The sequence below is a fragment of the Papio anubis genome, chromosome 14 (genome assembly GCF_008728515.1).
Source record: "Papio anubis isolate 15944 chromosome 14, Panubis1.0, whole genome shotgun sequence".
Lineage (NCBI taxonomy): Eukaryota > Metazoa > Chordata > Mammalia > Primates > Cercopithecidae > Papio > Papio anubis.
This window is the reverse complement of record NC_044989.1, coordinates 100,651,334-100,671,211: the sequence shown is the minus strand read 5'-3', so window position 1 is coordinate 100,671,211 and position 19,878 is coordinate 100,651,334. Positions and strand designations below refer to the sequence as shown.

At 37.3% G+C, this 19,878-nt stretch overlaps 1 protein-coding gene across 9 annotated transcripts in view; it reads left to right on the top strand.

Annotated features, from left to right (window-relative positions):
* The window catches only part of IL1R1 (interleukin 1 receptor type 1), a 133,677-nt gene that overhangs the window by 109,997 nt on the left and 3,802 nt on the right, over window positions 1–19,878 (top strand). For all 9 annotated transcript variants that reach the window (XM_031655419.1, XM_031655420.1, XM_009184837.4 and 6 more), the window contains 9 exons: window positions 1,458–1,524; window positions 8,504–8,738; window positions 8,845–9,034; window positions 9,854–10,022; window positions 11,988–12,053; window positions 15,154–15,271; window positions 16,029–16,180; window positions 18,252–18,395; window positions 19,146–19,313. In XM_031655419.1, coding sequence (XP_031511279.1) covers window positions 1,464–1,524; window positions 8,504–8,738; window positions 8,845–9,034; window positions 9,854–10,022; window positions 11,988–12,053; window positions 15,154–15,271; window positions 16,029–16,180; window positions 18,252–18,395; window positions 19,146–19,313 — 1,303 coding nt within the window. In that variant the 5' untranslated portion in view covers window positions 1,458–1,463. The remainder of the gene's footprint in view (window positions 1–1,457; window positions 1,525–8,503; window positions 8,739–8,844; window positions 9,035–9,853; window positions 10,023–11,987; window positions 12,054–15,153; window positions 15,272–16,028; window positions 16,181–18,251; window positions 18,396–19,145; window positions 19,314–19,878) is intronic.

Sequence of the window (19,878 nt, the reverse complement as noted above, 5' to 3'; positions counted from 1 at the left end):
ACTATTTTGGGAAACCAGCAATGTAAATAAAGGGTCAGAGTTAAAAGATATTGAAGGAATGCAGTTTTGCTGCTCTGAGGTAGGTTTCAAGGCTTGAACCAGGCTTAGGGATCATCATCCTGATACTGAGGGTAAAGTGAAGAGAATATGAATGGGTATATCTCGCATGGTTAGATAATCTTTTTTTTTTTTTTTTCCCCTGTATTTGTTTTAAAAAGCATGTTGTAACTTAAAAAAATACCTATACACCTTCTTTTTTTTTTTGAGATGGAGTTTCGCTCTGGCACCCAGGCTGGAGTGCAGTGGCATGATCTTGGCTCACTGCAACCCCCGCCTCCTGGGTTCAAGCAATTCTCCTACCTCAGCCTCCCAAGTGGCTGGAATTACAGGCATGCACCACCACACCGAGCTAATTTTTGTACTTTTGGTAGAGATGGAGTTTCACCATGTTGGCCAGGCTTGTCTTGAAGTCCTGGCCTCAAGTGATCTGCCTGCCTTGGGCTCCCAAAGTACTGGGATTACAGAGCTTAGCCACCACGCCCGGCCACAATACATCTTCTTAAATAGGACATTTTCCAGCTAATATTTAAATGACTGCATGTCATTAGAATCTGAATGAGTGTTGTGTTAAAATATTTTGTGTTTTCATATTTATTTACTTACTTATAGCTACAGATAAGAATATAGGCAAATTTAATCTCCCGTAAAAATTAAGAGGCAGATGTTTTCAAAGCACAGAATTACATGGTCTACTCTAGACATTGCTCCTAAGGTTGAGCAGAGGGGATAAGAGTTTTTTTCTCTTTTGTCCTTTCCTCTTTTTTTCATACAAAGTTCATTGTAGATATTTTAGAAAGTATAGAAAGCCCCGACAAGGGGAAACCCACCCAACCCAATTTTAATTGTTGTTATCATTTCTTTTAGGTTTTTTGGGTGAATTTCTATGTAGCTATATCCTATTGTACAAGCAATTCAGTATCTTGCAATATAAAATGAAGGCATGACCTCTGAACTGGCCAAAAGTGTGGGTTGATTTTTGCAAATGGGTCCTGACGGCAGGGGACATAAGTGGGGAACAAATCCTCACACAAACGGAGGCGAACTGGTTTAGGGGCGAGTGCATAGCTGACTTTGGATGTAAACTAGATTTGGGGAAATTTAAATGGGATGTAAGACTGGAAATGTATAATGGGACAGAAGGTAGAAATGTTCAAAATCTTAAGTTGTTGAGTTTGTTCTCAATTTTGTGAAAACTCTTTATCCCTTTTCGTTCCCCATCCCATTTTTTAACCAAAAGTCAAACATGATAACATTCATGATGTAGAAAAACCAATTCATCAGTTTGTCTTGGCGCTGAGGGTGGGGACAGGGATGGTGTCGGTATATTTAGTTTTAGAGATTTGCTGGAAAAGTAACATTTTTGCTTTTGTCTTTCTTCCATTCCTCCATTTCTCCAGGAGAATATGAAAGTGTTACTCCGACTTACTTGTTTCATTGCTCTACTGATTTCTTTTCTGGAGGCTGGTAAGTTAAGTATTTCTTTGTGTTCTTGTCTGCTAAGAAAATCTGTTATTTAGAATACATGAAGTGCCTTCCCTAACAGTCATTTCTCATACTCATTTCTGTTGAATCCCTGGGCACAGAGCCTCCTGGTCATAGACCTGTATCGCTGGAAGTTCCGTTCAGCATCTTCCTCTCATTCTCTCACATAGAGAGTGGGAAACTGAGGCCCAGTGAGGTTAAGAGCCCAAGGTCATGTGGCTAGTTTTGGAACAAAAGCTAAAATCTAGGTCTCCCATCTAGGTCCAGGCCTCTTTCTACTTGACTACTGGTTGAAAGTGTGATACAGGAAATTCTGACTTTCATTTGGAGGAGATATTATGTATAGTCTTTATGAACCCACAGCTGGAAGTCATCAAGATACAGTTCTTTTTCTTCTTCTTTCCATTTCTTCATTTTCTCTAATCTGTTCTCTGTGTGCCAGGTGCTAGCTACTGGGGATACAGCAGGGAATAGTGCAGACAGAAATACCTGCCTGCATAGGGTTTATATTCTTGTAGAAGAGACAGATAACAGATAAGTAGATATATATTGTGTCATATGATGGCAAGTATAGGGAGGAAAAAAGCAGGAAAAAGGAGTATAAGGTTTTGTCATTAGAGTGGGCAGAAGGTTAATTTTTTGAATGTGGCCGGAAAAAACCTCCCTGAGAAGTTGACTTTTGAGTTGACCTTAAGGAAGGGGAAAAGAGAGCTATTTGGATATCAGATTGGGGTGTGGAAATATTCCAGGCAGCATGTGCAAAGGCCCAGAGGCCAAGAGTATTTGGCGTGCTTTCAGAATAAAAATATCAGCGAGGCTGGAGCATAGTGAGAGATGAGGGAAGTCATAAGGGGCCAGGCTATCTGGGTAATGGCAAGATGGCAGAGGGTTGATTATATAGAATGTTGCACCCTTTCTTAGGGTCTTGGCTTGTAGTCTGGCTGAGATGGGAAAACTGCAGGTTCTTTGTTCAAAACCAGAGAGGTGATCTGACTTATGTTTTGATTCCTGTTTTGAGAATAGAACCGAGGGAGCCAAAGAGAGAAACAGAGAAGCCAGTTAAGAGGGAAGCCATGATGATGGCTTTATCTAGGCAAGAAATGTTGATGGCTTGTCAAAGGATAGCAAGGAGAAGTGTGAAGCAGACAAATTTTGAAATATTTTGGAAACAGAACCAAGAGGGATTTGGAGTTGGGTCATATGTGAGGTGTGAGGGAAACAGAAGAATCAAGAATTATCTTAGGAAATTTTGGCCTTAGCAAACACAAGGTGAAATTGCCATTGATGGGATAGGGAAGATCAGGTTTTCAGACTGGATGTGTTAAGTTTAGCTGTCCGTTAGATGTTTAAATGGTGGCTTTGACTAGGCAGTCTACAGCCTGAGGGAAAGGTCTGGGTTGAATATATAAAATTGGAGACCTCAGCAAGCGGCTGGTATGAGAACCATGAGACTGAATGGGATCATGGAGTGTAGTTAGGAAAGGTAAGAACTTTAAGGACTGAGCCAGAGATTGACTTAAATTCCTTGGTCCAGTAAGTTTTCTCCCCTTTGCTGAGGGGCTCCATGTGTGTTGGAGCATGCCTTCAACATTAAGGCTGTTTACAACTCTGCCTTAGCCTTCACTTCCTGCTTGTGTATGACCTCAGAGTCATCCAGAAATGAGAGTCTGGTGCCTTCTATGCAATTTCCTGGGCATGCACACAGCCCTGCATACATGGGCACCCTTCTAGGTTCCCCAGGAATGTGTCAGAGCTTTTCAAGGCCCTCTGGAGGTTATGGCTCTGGTATTGCAGCTTTTGGTAGTTGTAAAAAGCAATTAACACTGAGTTTTTCCAGCAAACACCTTGGGGCTAGTGCTTTTTCTGTGGAGCTCTTGGTGAGGTCAATAACAACGCCACCCTATGAATGTGACTTTGAGGACCTACTGGTCAAGTCAAAGAGTGGCAATGCTCTGGAAATGGGACTTTTTGAGGTGCTCCAAACCCTCTCTGTTCTTGCAAGCCTGCTGGTTTTCAAAGCCTTTGTGTCTGCAAAGCTCCTGCTATTCATGGCTGTTGTAGAGCTGGGAAGAGTAGGATGGGAGTCATTTAAGTTATAAAGCTACAAACCTTGCTGATCTGTGATTTGGCGTGTTTCTGTTTGTTTCCTTATTTTCTAATAAATGCTCTTCTGGTTATTGCAAGCCTTTGATTTTTGAAATTTTTTGCCAGTCTTTTTGTTGCTTTTTTGGAGGAATGATTTATGAGACTGCCCCCCGCCCCCCTATATTGGAAATCCTGCAAATTCAATTTCTTTGAATAGAAGATAGTTTTAATAGATATAGGGCAATTCAGGCTATGTACTTCTTCTCGAGGGAGCTTTAGTAGTCTGGACAATTTGCTCATTTCATTTATGTTATTACATTTATTGGCATAACATTGTTTATAATATTCCCTCATGACCCTTTACAAATTATTTAAAAAAGAGATGTCATCTCTTTTTTTTCCTGATTAGTCTAACTAAAGATTTATCAATTGTATTGTTTTTATGAAAGAACTGGCTTTTGGTATCTTTGATTTTTCTTCATTGTTCTTCTGTTTTCTATTTCATTGATTTCCTCTCTGATCTATATTACTATTTTCTTCTTACTTCTTCTGCTATATTAATTATCTTTTTTATTTTCTGTGTCTTACCATATTTTGACATTCTGGAAGGTGTTTCATATCTAGGGAGAGACTGCCCCACCAAGGGCTAAGCAGTTCCTAGTTGTGTTGTGGATAGCTCACAGCTTGCCCTTCATGTGAGACTGCCTGACCCAAGACTGTATCCCACTCGCCTCCTTATCCAACTCTCACACACCCAAACCAATATTACCCCAGCCTCAATCAACACAGAGCCAGGTACCAGAGAACTAGGGACAGCCTCTATGCCCAAAGCCTGCAAAAATGGTTCAAACGGCCCAATCTGAAGCTGTTTATGCTGTCTTGCCTTGCCTTTCCTATGGGAACCCCAGTAAAGACTCTGGCCTAGGCTTTCTTTTTGTTTCTGCTTCTGCCTCCTAACCCAATCTGGTGATTCTCTCTGTGGTTTTGCGTGGTATGGCATACCCCTTCTGTCCAAACCACTAAGTAATACAAATCTTTCAATGGCATTAGTCTCTGTTTTGTCACTCAGTCAGCTCCATAAATGAAGACCCAGGTGTAAAATCTCTGCTTGCTGCTTACTTTGGAATTACTTTGTTGTTTTTCTAGTTTCTTAAGGTAGAAGCTCAAGTCATCAATTTGAGATTTTTAAAAAACATATAGGATTTAATGCTAGCAATTTCCCTCTAAGTACTGCTTTCATTGAATGCCACAAGTTTTGATATGTTATGTTTTCCTTATCATTCAGATAAAATACTTTATATTCTTTTTGATTTCTTTGACTCATGAGTATGGGGATTCTTTAGATATCTTTCTGTTATTGATTTCTAATCTAATTCCACTGTCACCAGAGAATAAGTTTTGTTTAATTTGAATCCTTTTAAATTTACTGAGTCTTGGGTTATGGGGAAGAATATGGAAAATTTGCTCAGTTTTATGTGTGCACTTATAAAAGAGTGTAATGTTCTACTGTTGTTGATTGGAATTTTCTGCAAATATCAATTATGTCAAATTGGTTGATAGTGTTGTTCAAATCTTCTATGTTGTTACTCATTGTCTGTTTAATTTTACTGCTTGTTCTATCAGTCCTTGTGAGTGGGGTTTCTCTAGTTTCTTGCAGAACTAGTTTCTGTAGTTCTTGCAGTTCTATCAGTTTTGGCTTCATGTATTTTGAAGCACTGTTAGCAGCTACCTAAACATTTGGTATTATTGTGTTCCTGTTGATTAATGACTTCTTTACTTTTTTAAAATTTATTTATTTAGTTATTCATTTTTGAGACAAAGTCTCACTGTGTCGCCCAGGCTGGAGTGCAGTGGCACGATCTCAGCTCACAGCAACCTCTACCTCCTGGGTTCAAGTGATTCTTGTGCCTCAGCCTCCCAAGCAGCTAGGATTACAGGTGCCCACCACCACACCTGGCTAATTTTTTTGTATTTTAGTAGAGACAGAGTTTCACCATATTGGCCAGGCTGATCTCAAACTCCTGACCTCAGATGATTCACCTGCTTCAGCCTCCCAAAGTGCTGGGATTACAGGCGTAAGCCACCACGCCCGGCTGACTTCTTTATTTTTATGAAATGCCCCTTTTTTGCTTGTAATTTTTTTACTGTAAAATCTACTTTGATAATAATAGTCACTCAAGCTTTAATTTTTATTAAGGTATAGTTGACAAAATTGTATATATTTACAATGTACAATGTGATGTTTTGGTATATGTATACAATTGTGAAATGGTTAACCCTAGCTAATTAATCAAACTTTCTTTTCATGAGTGTTAGCATGGCAAATATTTTTCTTTTCTTTTTAATCCATTTTTACCTTTATTTATAAAATCTGTGTATGTAGGTGTATGTGTTTATGTTAGGCACCACATAGTTGGGCCTTTCTTTAGCCCATCTGATCATTTCTGCCTTTCAATGAGAGTGTTTAGACTATTTGAAATTTTAGTGTGATTATTCATATATTAGGGCTTAGTTCTGGGATCTTGCTATTTGTTTTTCTATTAGTCCCATCAATTCTGTTATTTTTGTCTCTCTTTTTGCTGCCTTTTAGATTAATTGGCATTTTTAGGATTCATTTTATTTCGCTTTTTGGCTTTTTAGTCATAACTGTTTGTTGTGTATGTGTTTTTTAATGACTGCTCTGGGGCTTAAATAGCCATATCTAAGTTATCTCTGTCTGCCTTCAAGTGACACTATACAGTTTCACATATAGTATACAAAGTTAAGACAGTATATTCCCATTTCTCCTTTCTTGAACTTTGCCCTATTCTTTCCATACGTGTTACTTCTTTATTTGTTATAAACTTTATAGCATTTTGTTATTTTTTATTTAAACACTCAGTTTTCTTTAAAGAGATTTAAATAATAAGGAAGATGGTCTTATAATTACCCATTTTTGTTGCTATTCATTCTTTTGTGTAGATTCATTTTCATCTTAGAATATTGTCTTTTTTGAAGGACTTACATATTTCTTGTAATGCAGGCCTACTGGTGATGACATTTTACAGCTTTGGCAAATCTGAAAAAGTCAATATTTTTTCCTAAATTTTAAATATATTTTCACTGGATATGGAATTCTAGGTAGACTTTTTCTTTCAGCACTTTAACAATATTGTTTTACTCTCTTCTGGCTTGTATTGTTTTTGGAAAGAAGGCTACATCATTTTTTGTCTTTGTCCTCTGCAATAATTGTGTCATTTCTCCCTGGCTACATAAAAGATTTTATCTTTGTCACTGGTTTTAAACAATTTGATTATTATATGTTTGTAGTTTGCTTTATGTTTCTTTTGCTTGGGTTCATTGTGATTTGGGAACCTATGTATACATCAGTTTTGTCACATCTCGGAAAACTTCAAATATGTTTTCTGTTTTCCACATTTTTCTTCTTCGGCAATTCATATTACATGTATTGAAGTTGTCCTAAGTAAAATAATTCCCTGCCCATTTTATTCTGTTATTTTCTTCTCTGTGCTTAACTTTGGATAATTTCTAATGCTGTGTCTTCAAGTTCACTCATCTTTTTTTTCCCTGCAATGTCAAATCTGCCTTTAATCCCATCCATTGTTTTTTTGTAACTCAACATTATTGTTTTCATCTCTAAAAGTTTTTAAAAATCTCTTTCATGTCTTCACTAATCATGTTTGATCTTTCCTGTAGCATCTTGAATTAAATGGAATACAATAGTAATAAACTTTTAATTTTTAAATTTATTAAGCCTATTGTCTGTGTCATTTCTGGGTCAGTTTTGACTGATCGATTTTTTTCCTCCTTATCATTGGTTGTATGTTACGGCTTCTTTGCATGCCTAATGATTTTTTTGAATGTTAGACATTGTGGATTTTACCATGTTGGGTGCTGGATAGTTTCATATTACCCAAAATGTTCTTGAGCTTTGTTCTGCCACATGATTGTTACTTGGAAATGGTTTAATCCTTTCGGGTCTTGCTTTTAAGCTTTATTAGGATCAGGAAAAAGTTTATTCTAGGCCTAATTGTCCCTAATGCCTGAGTCAGAAGCCTTCTGGGCACTGCGCCTGATGCCTTGTCATTCGTGAGGCTTTCCACTCCGGCTGTTGGGAACAGCCACTGTCTCCAGCATTGGCTGTGCTCCGCGTGTTACTCCCTCCAGTTCTTTTGACAATACTCCCTCTGGCCTTGGGTAATTTTCTTATATGCTTACGCTGACTGATAGATACTCAGCTGAAAACTTGGGGGAGACTCTCAGTTATCATGAGACTCTTTCTCCCTGTCATCATGCAGCTCTAGGTACTTGGGGACTCTGCCCTGCAAACTTTTCTACCCAGGTTCTCAGCTCCATCTCTTCAACTCACTGGGCTTTGCCTGTGTTTCTTCTCGGCAATGTCATGGCCTGGCTGTAATTTTGGACAACAGTAGAGCTCACCTCCTTTCTTCCCCATCTTTCTGGGATCTCTGTCCTTTGTTTTCTGATGTTCAATGTCTTGAATACCGTTGTTTCATATATTTTGTCCATTTTTTAGTGGTTCATGTGAGAAGGTAAATCCAGTTTCTGTTACTCCATCTTGTGCTGAAAGGCATGACTCTCCTACATTATCTCCACTTTTTAGATGAGTGAAAAGTGGGTGAAGGAGGTTAAATAACTTGCCAAAGGCACAGCACACAGGCAGTAAGTGACACAGCTGGACTTGAATATGCTTCTCAGACTCCCAGGATAATGCCCTTATCACAAGGCTGTGAAGCTTTTATATGTAATGTGAATTGATATGTTTAATAATCGATGTATTTCTTCGTAGATATTAAATCAAGAGACACTGGCAGGTTTTTTATATAAATTGCTTCCCCCCTTCTTCCTTTTAAAGATAAATGCAATGAACGTGAAGAAAAAATAATTTTAGTGTCATCTGCAAATGAAATTGATGTTCGTCCCTGTCCTCTTAACCCAAATGAATACAAAGGCACTATAACATGGTATAAAAATGACAGCAAGACACCTATATCTACAGAACAAGCCTCCAGGATTCATCAGCACAAAAAGAAACTTTGGTTTGTTCCTGCTAAGGTAGAAGATTCAGGACATTACTACTGTGTGGTAAGGTGAGAGAGGAATTAGTATGTTACAAACGTGTTCTAGTTTCCTGCAGTTGTTAAGGACAGAAATACTTTTAATAATGCTTCACTTACCTATTTTATTTTATTTTAGAAATTCATCTTACTGCCTCAGAATTAAAATAACTGCAAAATTTGTGGAGAATGAGCCTAACTTGTGTTATAATGCAGAAGCCATATTTAAGCAGAGACTACCCGTTGCAGGAGATGGAGGACTTGTGTGCCCTTATATGGAGTTTTTTAAAGACGAAAATAATGAGTTACCTAAATTACAGTGGTATAAGGTAATTTTATTTTAAATATGACATTTCACTTTTCCAGAAAATAAAATAGTTCCCTGGACAATAGAATGAATCTGCAAAGTACCTTTTTATTTTGCATATTGTTTTCTCTTTAATGGTGACACTTGATAGGGAACCTAAAAAGAATAATAAGACTGCATTCACTTAATTTGAAGGCTAACTAGAAACTTACTTGCTATTGTTTTTATTTAATTTAATAAGATGTAATTGAGAAAAGTACTATAAATAGATATTTAAAGAGAAGGCTGATTATAAGCTTAAGGTATTTAAGATATAACTATTTATTATAAAATATACTATGTGTGTTTTATTAAAGCTATGGTCTTCAAATAACCTGCTAGTTTCCATAACTGTATTAAAAGTGAGTCGACTAGCTTTCCATGTAACACCCCATGTTGTGGTATCTTTAATCTGCCTAGTCTGGTGGAACTCAAATGGGGAATCTTCTCGTAGACCGTAAGACATACTAAATAAATAATATCAATGAAGAAATGAAGTGCAGTATTGTTAAGAAACTGTATAGTGTTAACTTTTTTTCAAACATGTTTTTCCTGCAAAATAAATTGGCATTCACTTCTTGTACTATGAAGTCTCATAGACTTGAAAACTTAATGTCATAGGAATATAGTTAACTGTTTCCAAAAAACCAATATTAAAACTTACTCTATGTAAGGAAGTTTTCCAGTCTCTTTCTAAAAATATAACGTTTGCTAAGGTGAAAAAAATGGAGTTCCTTTGGCTGGTAGATTGGGGAAAGTTATTGGTTATTGGTTTTCAATGCTTCTCTCTCCCTTTATCTAGGATTGCAAACCTCTACTTCTTGACAATATACACTTTAGTGGAGTCAAAAATAGGCTCATCGTGATGAATGTGGCTGAAAAGCATAGAGGGAACTATACTTGTCATGCATCCTACACATACTTGGGCAAGCAATATCCTATTACCCGGGTAATAGAATTTATTACTCTAGGTGAGTCATAGCTCCAGCCCTAGAAGGTTTAGATCTGGGAAGGCCCAGAGACTATGATTGTCATATTACTTTCATTGTCCATGAAGAAACAAAATCCAAGACGGCCTCAGTGATACCACAAAAGTCACATGGCTTTAGTTTTGTTTTTTTTGTTACTAAACACTATGTAATGTTTTCCATTCCTGCTTCAGATGTAGTTTTAATTAAATAGAGACATTATGAGCTGTGTTTTCCAACTGATCTAAGAGGGTTGTTCTTTGGCATGGCTAAAAATGGTTCTTACTGAAAGCTCTGGGGCTCCCTCTGGCTGGAATATGGGAATGTTCTGAGAGCTTGCACTTGGGGAATCTCAGTGAGTCTCAGTGTCTAGCAGCAAGCATGGGTGTGGACACTAACGAGCTTTGGAATAAGTCACATTTCCAGCATCTACCTCCTGTTCGTTCTGTGTTAGGTGTTAACCTCTCTAAGCCTGTTTCTTCTTCTGTAACAAGATGATGCAATCTCCCAAGATTATTGGGAAGATTAGAGATATGGGGTCCACTAAACTCGTGTGCCTGGTGCAAAGAAATGCTTGGTGCAAAACAGCTATGCAATTAATAGGTGTACGGTGATTGTTCTTGTTCATTTTCTTGTGTCTTTCAATTCTGCATTAACCATGTTTCATATTGAAAACTATATCACAACAAAATTAAACAAAATGCGCAAATTACCAGGGGATAGTCAGAATGCTCAAACTTTTTGTAAATAATGAGATGTTGTAAGCTTTATGTAATATAAGAAGTGTTATTCCAACCAGAACTTTTTTGTAGGTTAGAGGGGTATCTATTAGTAGTTATGCTGGGACAACAGGTATAAATTGGGACTATCCCAAGCAATCTCAGAATATGATCACCCTATAAATGGCTTCACTTTTCTAGTTATATAATACTTTATTTTCCTAAAAATGTTTTTATTAAACAAAAGTTAATTCCTTGCCATGGTCCTTGCCATTCACAAGCATCAGTGAATCCTAATTTTCAGTGGTCTTTGTATCAAATCATGTTCTTGAGTCTTTAGCAGCCTATCATTGGGTAGCTGTGGTCTGTCTTTCCTGAAACATAGCAACCAAACCAGCAAGTAGAACCTAAGAAAGAACAGGGCACTGGGGAATATTTAAGCTAGGTTGAGTGTGTTTTAGATACTCTCTGTTCCCTTTTCTGATCCCATTTGTAGAAACAATATACTCTACTCCGGGTGTGGTAATATTTTGTTTTCTTCCCAAGGCCCACCCCAATGATGCTTAGTGCTTTTTGTTCACTCAAGGATTCAAAAATATTTATTAAGCATTTACTGTGTTTCAGGAACTGTTATAGGTATACGTTAGGGAACAAAAGAGAGAATATCCTACCTTCATGGTGTTCACTTTTTTTTTTTGACTGGGGGAATACCGAGTACTCAATTTTATAGTTTCTCATAGTTTCTTCATGGCCACAGGTCAACCCCTGAAGCCAATCTTTTCATAAATAAGTCAGATTAATTTCTGGGGCTCCTTGATACTTCTTTTTGCCTATTTTAATAAATTACAGCATTATTCCATAACCCTGTAGTTCTCACTACTGGGTCATTACCACAGTCATTAAATGCAAGCAGGTCTAGTACTGATTAGCCCTGCTGGCCAGTAACACCCAATTCAAGGAACTAACTTCCCACTACTCTTGCCTTTCCTGATGTGCTTTCACTTATGAGAGGCACTTGTCTGGGGACCCAAGGACCTGGTGATGTGTTTTTTTTCAGTTGCACCCCACTGTGACCTCTGCCTCAGCTTTCTTCCTTCACTTTCTGCCTCCTGTCTCCTGGCATATGTGCTTTGAACACTTGATGGAGTATCTGGCCAGAAGTAATTTAGTGTATTTTGCTAAGTGTTGTCGTCACTTGAGATTCAGATCTATAAGAGACTGACAAACCTTATGAATGTTTTTCTTTCAGAGGAAAACAAACCCACAAGGCCTGTGATTGTGAGCCCAGCTAATGAGACAATAGAAGTAGACTTGGGTAAGTGGGCTCCAGTCAGGATATGTTGGAATCAGTTTTTTTTGAACGTGAGAGTACGATAAATTGTATCTTTACTATATATAATCCAAGCCATTTACTGCATATATCTATAATTAGAGGGAAAGTGACACAAATTATATCTTAATTTTTTTCTATTTCTTGCCTCTATGGCAAACATCTTGCCATGTCTGATATCTCCAGCCCTACTTTTCTGTGGACACTTACTACCATGAAAACACCAACCAGACACCAAGGTTAAAAGGCCTAGGAACCAGCAATGTTGTTGACTGGTACAGAGTTAAAATATTTAATGACAAAATTAGGGTTTGCTGTAATAGTGAATCAATAGAGCAGGTGTTACTTATCTCTGAATTAAACAAAAATTATATTTGACATCTTAGAGAACTTCTGAAGAATTAATTATTGTACGATAGACATCAGCAGTGTTACAATTTCAGGACTGGATTTCTTATGACCAGATCCAAGCTTTGAGTCAGAAGAGTAAGACTACAGGCCCCAAAGATGGTAGTCATTCTAGAAAAGTACTTTTCCAAGTTAGTGAACATTTTTTATTCAAGAATAAAGAAAGAACTCCACAAGCGTCTAGTTCTGCACTATTGAGTGCAGTAGTTACTAGCCACATGGGGTTACGGATGTGTAAAATTAAATTAAGTCAGTCGATTCATTTAGTTAAATTAAAAATTAGTTCATCTGTCACGTTAGCCATATCTCAAGGGCTTAACAGCCACATGTGACAAGTGACTACTGTAGAGATAAGCACGAATATAGAACATTTCCATCATCACTGAAAGTTCTACTGGAAACCACTGATCCAGAGAGAAAAAGTGATTCTTTGTATCAGAGGACCCAAAATAGGCTGGCCTTGGAATTGCCTTCTGTAACAGTAACCGCATGACAGCAGTCAAGAACCATACAGAGGTTCGAAGGTTCATGTTTGTGATCTGCGAATTCTGTACTTGGCCAGTTCTGTACTTGTTATTTATGGTGGAAGGTGGTAGAAAGACATTCTTAGATAGAAACAAAAATGTCAAAACTCAAAATTAAATATGGGCCAATAGGCTCTAGAATAATGTTTCTCAATCATCTTTTTTGTTTTAGATTGTTCCCCTTTAGAGTCTAAAAAGTCTTCCTCCAGCTAATTCTCTTTCCTGTGTTCAAATTTCAATACCACAGTTATTTTTATATCTGCTGATATACTGTGGCCCTTTGGAGTACCACAAACCATGTAATATCTAAGGTTTTCTTGCCTCTTCCCCAAGAACCAGGTTTTGCCCTGCTGGCCACAGCCCCTGTTGAAAGTGCCTGCCCCAGAAGTGTGTAAGTGAGAGCTCTGATGCCTAGGCTGCATTGATCTCTCAATCTAAAAAAAAAAAAAAAGCTTCAAATTAGGAAATAATTATTTTAATGTATTGTATTGACAGTGGATCAGAAGCATATAGTACCCTGTCATAAGATTATCCTGAAGGGTGTTAAATAGGCAATAAGATCGCATACCATTACTCCTAAGATGACTTAGAAAAATAAGAATTGAGAGATACTTCCTTAACTTAATAAATAACATCAGTGCAAGCCAATAGTCACTAACATTCTTAATGGTGAAATACTATAGACCTTCTTACTAAAGCCAAGAGCAAGACAAAGATGCCCATGTAACCACTATTACTGAACACAGTCTAGAAGTGCCTACTAATGCAATTGAAGGAAAAAAACAAGGTATGCTTACCACAAGGGAAAAAAGACATTTTTGTTATTGTTTCCAGATCATACAAATCCCAAGAAAATCGCTGGGAAATACTAGAATTAATTCTATATAAATTAGTCAGATAACGAATTAACATTTAGAATTAATGTTCTAAAATATAAGACTTTTTTAGCAATAACCAGCTAGAAAGCATAATAGGAAAACAAATGCCATTTGCACCAGTAAATGTCTTAGAAGTGTCCATAAAATATCTTAGAAAAACTTTGAAAATATGTGGAATTTATAAGACAGGAAAAAAACTAAAAAAAACCAAAACCCTGAATATTAATCTCAGGAAAACTGAAATTTAAAGCATGCATCCAGCCGGGTGCGGTGGCTCAGGTCTGTAATCCCAGCACTTTGGGAGGCCGAGGTGGACAGATCACTTGAGGCCAGGTGTTTGAGACCAGCCTGGCCAAGATGTTGAAACACCGTCTCTACTAAAAATACAAAAATTAGCTGGGTGTGGGGGTGCATGCCTGTAGTTCCAGCTGCTCAAGAGGCTGAGGCATGAGAGTTGCTTGAACTCAGGAGGAGGTTACATTGAGCCGAGATTGCGCTGCTGCACTTCCAGCCTGGGTGACAGCGAGACTCTGTCTCATTTAAAAAAATGCAATTAAATAATGGATAGAGGGATAACAGTTTTTAAAAGCAAGGTCGATGAGCACCAAGCTAACAAAAAGCATGTTGACTTACCGTGAATTCAAGAAACGTAGATGAAAACTTAAGTGACATTTTCTTCTCTCAAAAGGCAATGTCTAACCAAAAACACTTGTTATCTGGTGGTTTTGGGGAAAATCGTGCTCACATACTCTACTGCAGAGAATGTAGACTGATACAGCCTCACTAAAGAGAGGGGGTTAACTTTTAAAATATGTTTCTTTAATTAAATCCTACTTCCAGATTTTAATACTTCAGGATGTGTACAAACAAGGATATTCATTAAAATATTAATCTTAATAATGAAAAATTAGGAAATTGTGTTCATCAATAGGAAATAGTTAATCATAGTGTATATGTATTATGGAGTGCTAAGCAGCCATGACACAGTCCATTTTGGAAGACAAATCATGTGGGCCCAAATTCCCAATCCACAGTAATTTCAAAACAGTAGGCAATAAGACCCCATTTCAAAAATTGCATGTGTTCACAGAGAAGATAAGGAATGAGATACATAAGGTTACTAATGGTGGTTTTCTCTGGGTGGTGGGTTTAGGGTAATTTTCCTTTTTCTTTGTGCATTTCTATATTTAAAATTTTAATTCAATAGCCATTTATTAATCTAGATAGATCAGAAAAGATCAATTAATGTTACGATTAAAAATACATTCTTTGCAGGATCCCAGATACAACTGATCTGTAATGTCACTGGCCAGTTGAGTGATACTGCCTACTGGAAGTGGAATGGGTCCTTCATTGATGAAGATGACCCAGTGCTAGGGGAAGACTATTACAGGTATGTATGCTCAGAGTCATTCACAGTTTGATATTAAATCCCACATGGTATTTTCTATAACCTTGTTGGTTTAGTTTAAAAGCAAGTGTTAGTTGCTCCTCACCCTTTGCTGCCCTTTTTATTTTGCTAAGTAGAATTTACAAGATCTTGTACATTTAAGATAAAAAGTACATGCCATTGTGGTGCAAATTACAGGCCACTTAGAAGCCTTTCTCTTAAGTTATACATGTTGCAACATTTCAACGAAGCAATTATCTTTCATTATTCTTCATATTCCTCAAGTAGCTTAGAAGAGACTCATTAATGAGCTCAAGAATCAGGCAATCCACACTGCTGTCAAAAGCCTCTACTGGTTTCCTGCTGCTCATCTATGGGACAAGGATCTCCTGTCCTATGACTTCTCCTTCACATCACCTGCGAAGCACTTTGTCATCTGCCCCAATCTCCTCTGTTTAGTATATTGTATATTATTCTCTGTGCCCCATGGAGACCACAATGCATTTGTCTACATTTTTCTTCTTGGAAGTGGTAATTTTTTGCTTTCTCTGCTCCTGAGCCTGTTACTGACAGTGGTCTTGGGGTTGTAAAATCTCAGATTAGTGTCGCCAGCAGTCTGAATATTGTGACTATGATTGGGCAGGGTGATTATTTCAGCTGCAATTTTGTCACCAATAAGGAAATACACAGGGTATACATGTCGTATTTGTAATCGATGCAATTTACTTACACAAGTTTATTTACTCTCTCTCGTGAATAGTGTGGAAAATCCTGCAAACAAAAGAAGGAGTACCCTCATCACAGTGCTTAATATATCAGAAACTGAAAGTAGATTTTATAAACATCCATTTACCTGTTTAGCCAGGAATACACATGGTATGGATGCAGCATATGTCCAGTTAATATATCCAGGTAAACAACAAGCTAATTGAAACACAATTTTGTTTTACCGTAGTAAGATTCCATGACCTTGAAGTTTGAAATGCCATTTCCTCTGCTTAGAACACTCTTCACTTCCTCATTACCTAGGTAACTTCTATTTCTCTTTTACTCTGTCTTCTTGGAAGCTTTTCTGTCCTGCTGCCTGCCCTTAACCCAGCTCTCAGCCCAAAGAGAAGAGGTTAGGGCCTCTGTATCTACTTCTGTAGCACCATATGTCACAGGATCTCTGGTACTTAGTTTCCTATACTTAACTGTCAATTCTGTGATGGTGGCAACCATTTATCTTAGTAATCATTCTATTTCCACAGCTAATGGCAAGTTAGGTCTGGTACATTGTAGGTACCTGATGAATAGTTTGAAGTAAGTAACTACATTGATGGATACATAGAGTAAGATTAAATAAATATTCACTTTCAAAGAGGACATCAAAAGTCACTGGGTTTCATGAATTGGTATAATAAAACATAATATTGAAAGTATTTGTGAAACATTTTAAGGTAATTTGTGGTTTAATTAAAAATAGGATATTGTAATTGTGTGCATGGAAGAATATCTGAAAGACCCTAAAAATTAACTTCTATCTATTTTTAAATACTAGCAGCATACAAATAGAAATTACATTTAAAAGATAACATTTATAGGCCGGGCGCGGTGGCTCAAGCCTGTAATCCCAGCACTTTGGGAGGCCGAGACGGGCGAATCACAAGGTCAGGAGATGGAGACCATCCTGGCTAACCCGGTGAAACCCCGTCTCTACTAAAAAGTACAAAAAACCAGCCGGGCGAGGTGGCGGGCGCCTGTAGTTCCAGCTACTCGGGAGGCTGAGGCAGGAGAATGGCGTGAACCCGGGAGGCGGAGCTTGTAGTGAGCTGAGATCTGGCCACTGCACTCCAGCCTGGGCAACAGAGCGAGACTCTGTCTCAAAAAAAAAAAAAAAAAAAAAGATAACATTTATAGTAGCATCAAAAATCATCAAATACTTAAGAATAAATCTAGCAGAAGCTGTTCAAGACCTCTGTAATACAAACCAAAAAATACTGAGATAAATTAGAGAAGAACTAAATGGAGGGATATACAATGTTCATAGATTGAAAGACTCAATATTATGAAGATGTGAGTTCTCCCCCACATGAATGTATGGATTCCAAAAAATTTTAATCAAAATCTCAGCAGCATTTGTGCAAGTGAGAGTCAGTGTTTGTATGGGTGTGTTTTTGTGGACACCTGTAAAAGTCACAGGGAACTGTAAAGGACCAAGTATAGTCCTGGTGGTCTTAAATAGGAAAAATAAATCTGGAGGATTATTACTACAGGCATCATGATCTTGTATGAAGCGACAGTACTTAAGATCGTAAATGTGAACTATCATTTGGGCCAGCTGGTTATTTGTCTGGAAAATGGTATAACTTGATTTCTATTTTGTATCCAAATCATCTACATTGGAAAAGTAAATAAAGCTTTTAGATTCCCTTTTCTGGATGCTTACATGGTTCCTGATATTTAGAAGGTACTTTCTTTTTCTTTCCTGTTTCTTCTTCTCTAGCTCCCTCCCCATCACCTACTCCATCTGCTCCCCGACTTCCTCTGTAATTATTGAATAAGTAGAGAAGGAGGCCAGGAGAATGTGGAAATGTGAAACTTCCCTAAGCCTCTACCTTCTTCCCTTTCCACCAGTCTTTACCCAATGGACTCTCTGACCTCAGGGAACTTTTGTAGGCTTTTGAGTGATTTTAACTTTTCCCTGTTTTACTGTGGAATGCTGTATCCTGTGGTCTTTGGTATTTTTTTTCCGTGTTATTGTATATTATACTATTTAGGTAGAAACTTCATAGAATGCACCTTAGTTTTATATAATCCATGCTAGATTGCTTTGTACGTTAGTATCCATTCCAAAGTGATAATCATGAATGAGTTAATACTGTCTGAATGCAGGCCAGTCCCAAATATGGTCTTTCTGAGATGAAGATATTTAATTTGCTGTGCTCAAAGTTTTAATTCTTTTTGGTTCTAATATTTTTTCTCCTCTTTTTTTTCCCTATAGTCACTAAATTCCAGAAGCACATGATTGGTATATGTGTCACATTGACAGTCATAATTATGTGTTCTGTTTTCATCTATAAAATCTTCAAGGTTGACATTGTGCTTTGGTACAGGGATTCCTGCTATGATTTTCTCCCAATAAAAGGTACAATTTTGTATTCCATGCAGTATTTCTTGTTGGAGATAGGGGATAGTTAGGAGATGTGGAAGATGACTAAGAGGGTTTTTACTTAAGTTCTAAAATGAAAAGTGGCATATACAAGAATATTAGTTATTCTTACACAGAATTATAGTTTTATAACTCATTAGGCTGAATATCATTGTTTTCTAAGTTCCTGCCTCAACATTCATATTGGTAGAATAAACAGGTATTTAGAGCATCTGTTTATAAATTCAGTTATGCACAAACCATTGGGAGGCCTTGCTCTGTGATGAGTAGAACAGACATAGATCTTACCTTGATGAAAGAAATTAAATGACTAGATCTTCGTGCATCGGGGAGGTTCTCTCTCTCTTCTTTGTTTAAACTTTGCAAAAAAAAAAAAAAAAAAAGGAATACCACAATGTCTAAAAAAAATGAATGGATAGAATTCAGGGCTAAGACCTTTGGGGAAGAAGATGAGAACAGTGAGACTTTAAGGATGGCTCTATACTAAGAGTATACGAGGCAGCCTCCAAATAGAAGAGCAAATTTGCTGTAAAACACAAGAAATAGAAACCTTGTAAGAGATGAACACTTTTTAAAGGCATTATATTTTTGGTATTGCTGCTTCAGTCATGCCATTGTACAAAAAAAGATGAATAGTTCATTATGAAATGAATGTTTGTGATATTAACTTTATCAAATCTCTTATTTTTGCCTTGTGGTTCTAAATACATTATGTTTTTCCTTTAGCTTCAGATGGAAAGACCTATGACGCATATATACTGTATCCAAAGACCGTTGGGGAAGGGTCTACCTCTGACTGTGATATTTTTGTGTTTAAAGTCTTGCCTGAGGTCTTGGAAAAACAGTGTGGATATAAGCTGTTCATTTTTGGAAGGGATGACTACGTTGGGGAAGGTATGTGTGTCATGGAACAAAGTAAAGGCTTATTGTTATAAAACTACTTAGTAAAATGTGGATTCCATCTTTCCAGAAGATTGTGGCATAGGAGTATATGTTTCACAATTTAAAGAACCTCTTCAGAAGTGTATGATGATTTTTACATTTATTAAATGCAAAGTATTTACTTCTCGCATATTTTGTCAGAGCAATAATTAAGTGATTTTCATTTCGTTTTGAAAAACTTAATGACTAGTTAAACCCAACAGTTGCTTTACAACTGATACAATAAAACAGGAGTGGTAGAGATCAAATGATTGAATAGTAAGTTTTTAAAATTCCAACAAAGTTTTCTGAGTTCTAAATGACATATTTGTCTTTTGAGGGCCAATTTTTGAATTCGTCTAGAAAATGGGAGGTTTGCAGTTGCTCACGCCTGTTATCTCAGCACTCCGGGAGGCCAGGGTGAGAGGGTTGCTTGAGCTGAGGAGTTTGAGGCTGCAGTGATCCAAGATCATGCTACCGCATTCCAGTGTGAGCAACAGAACAAGAGCCTGTCTCTTAAAATTAATTAATTAACTAA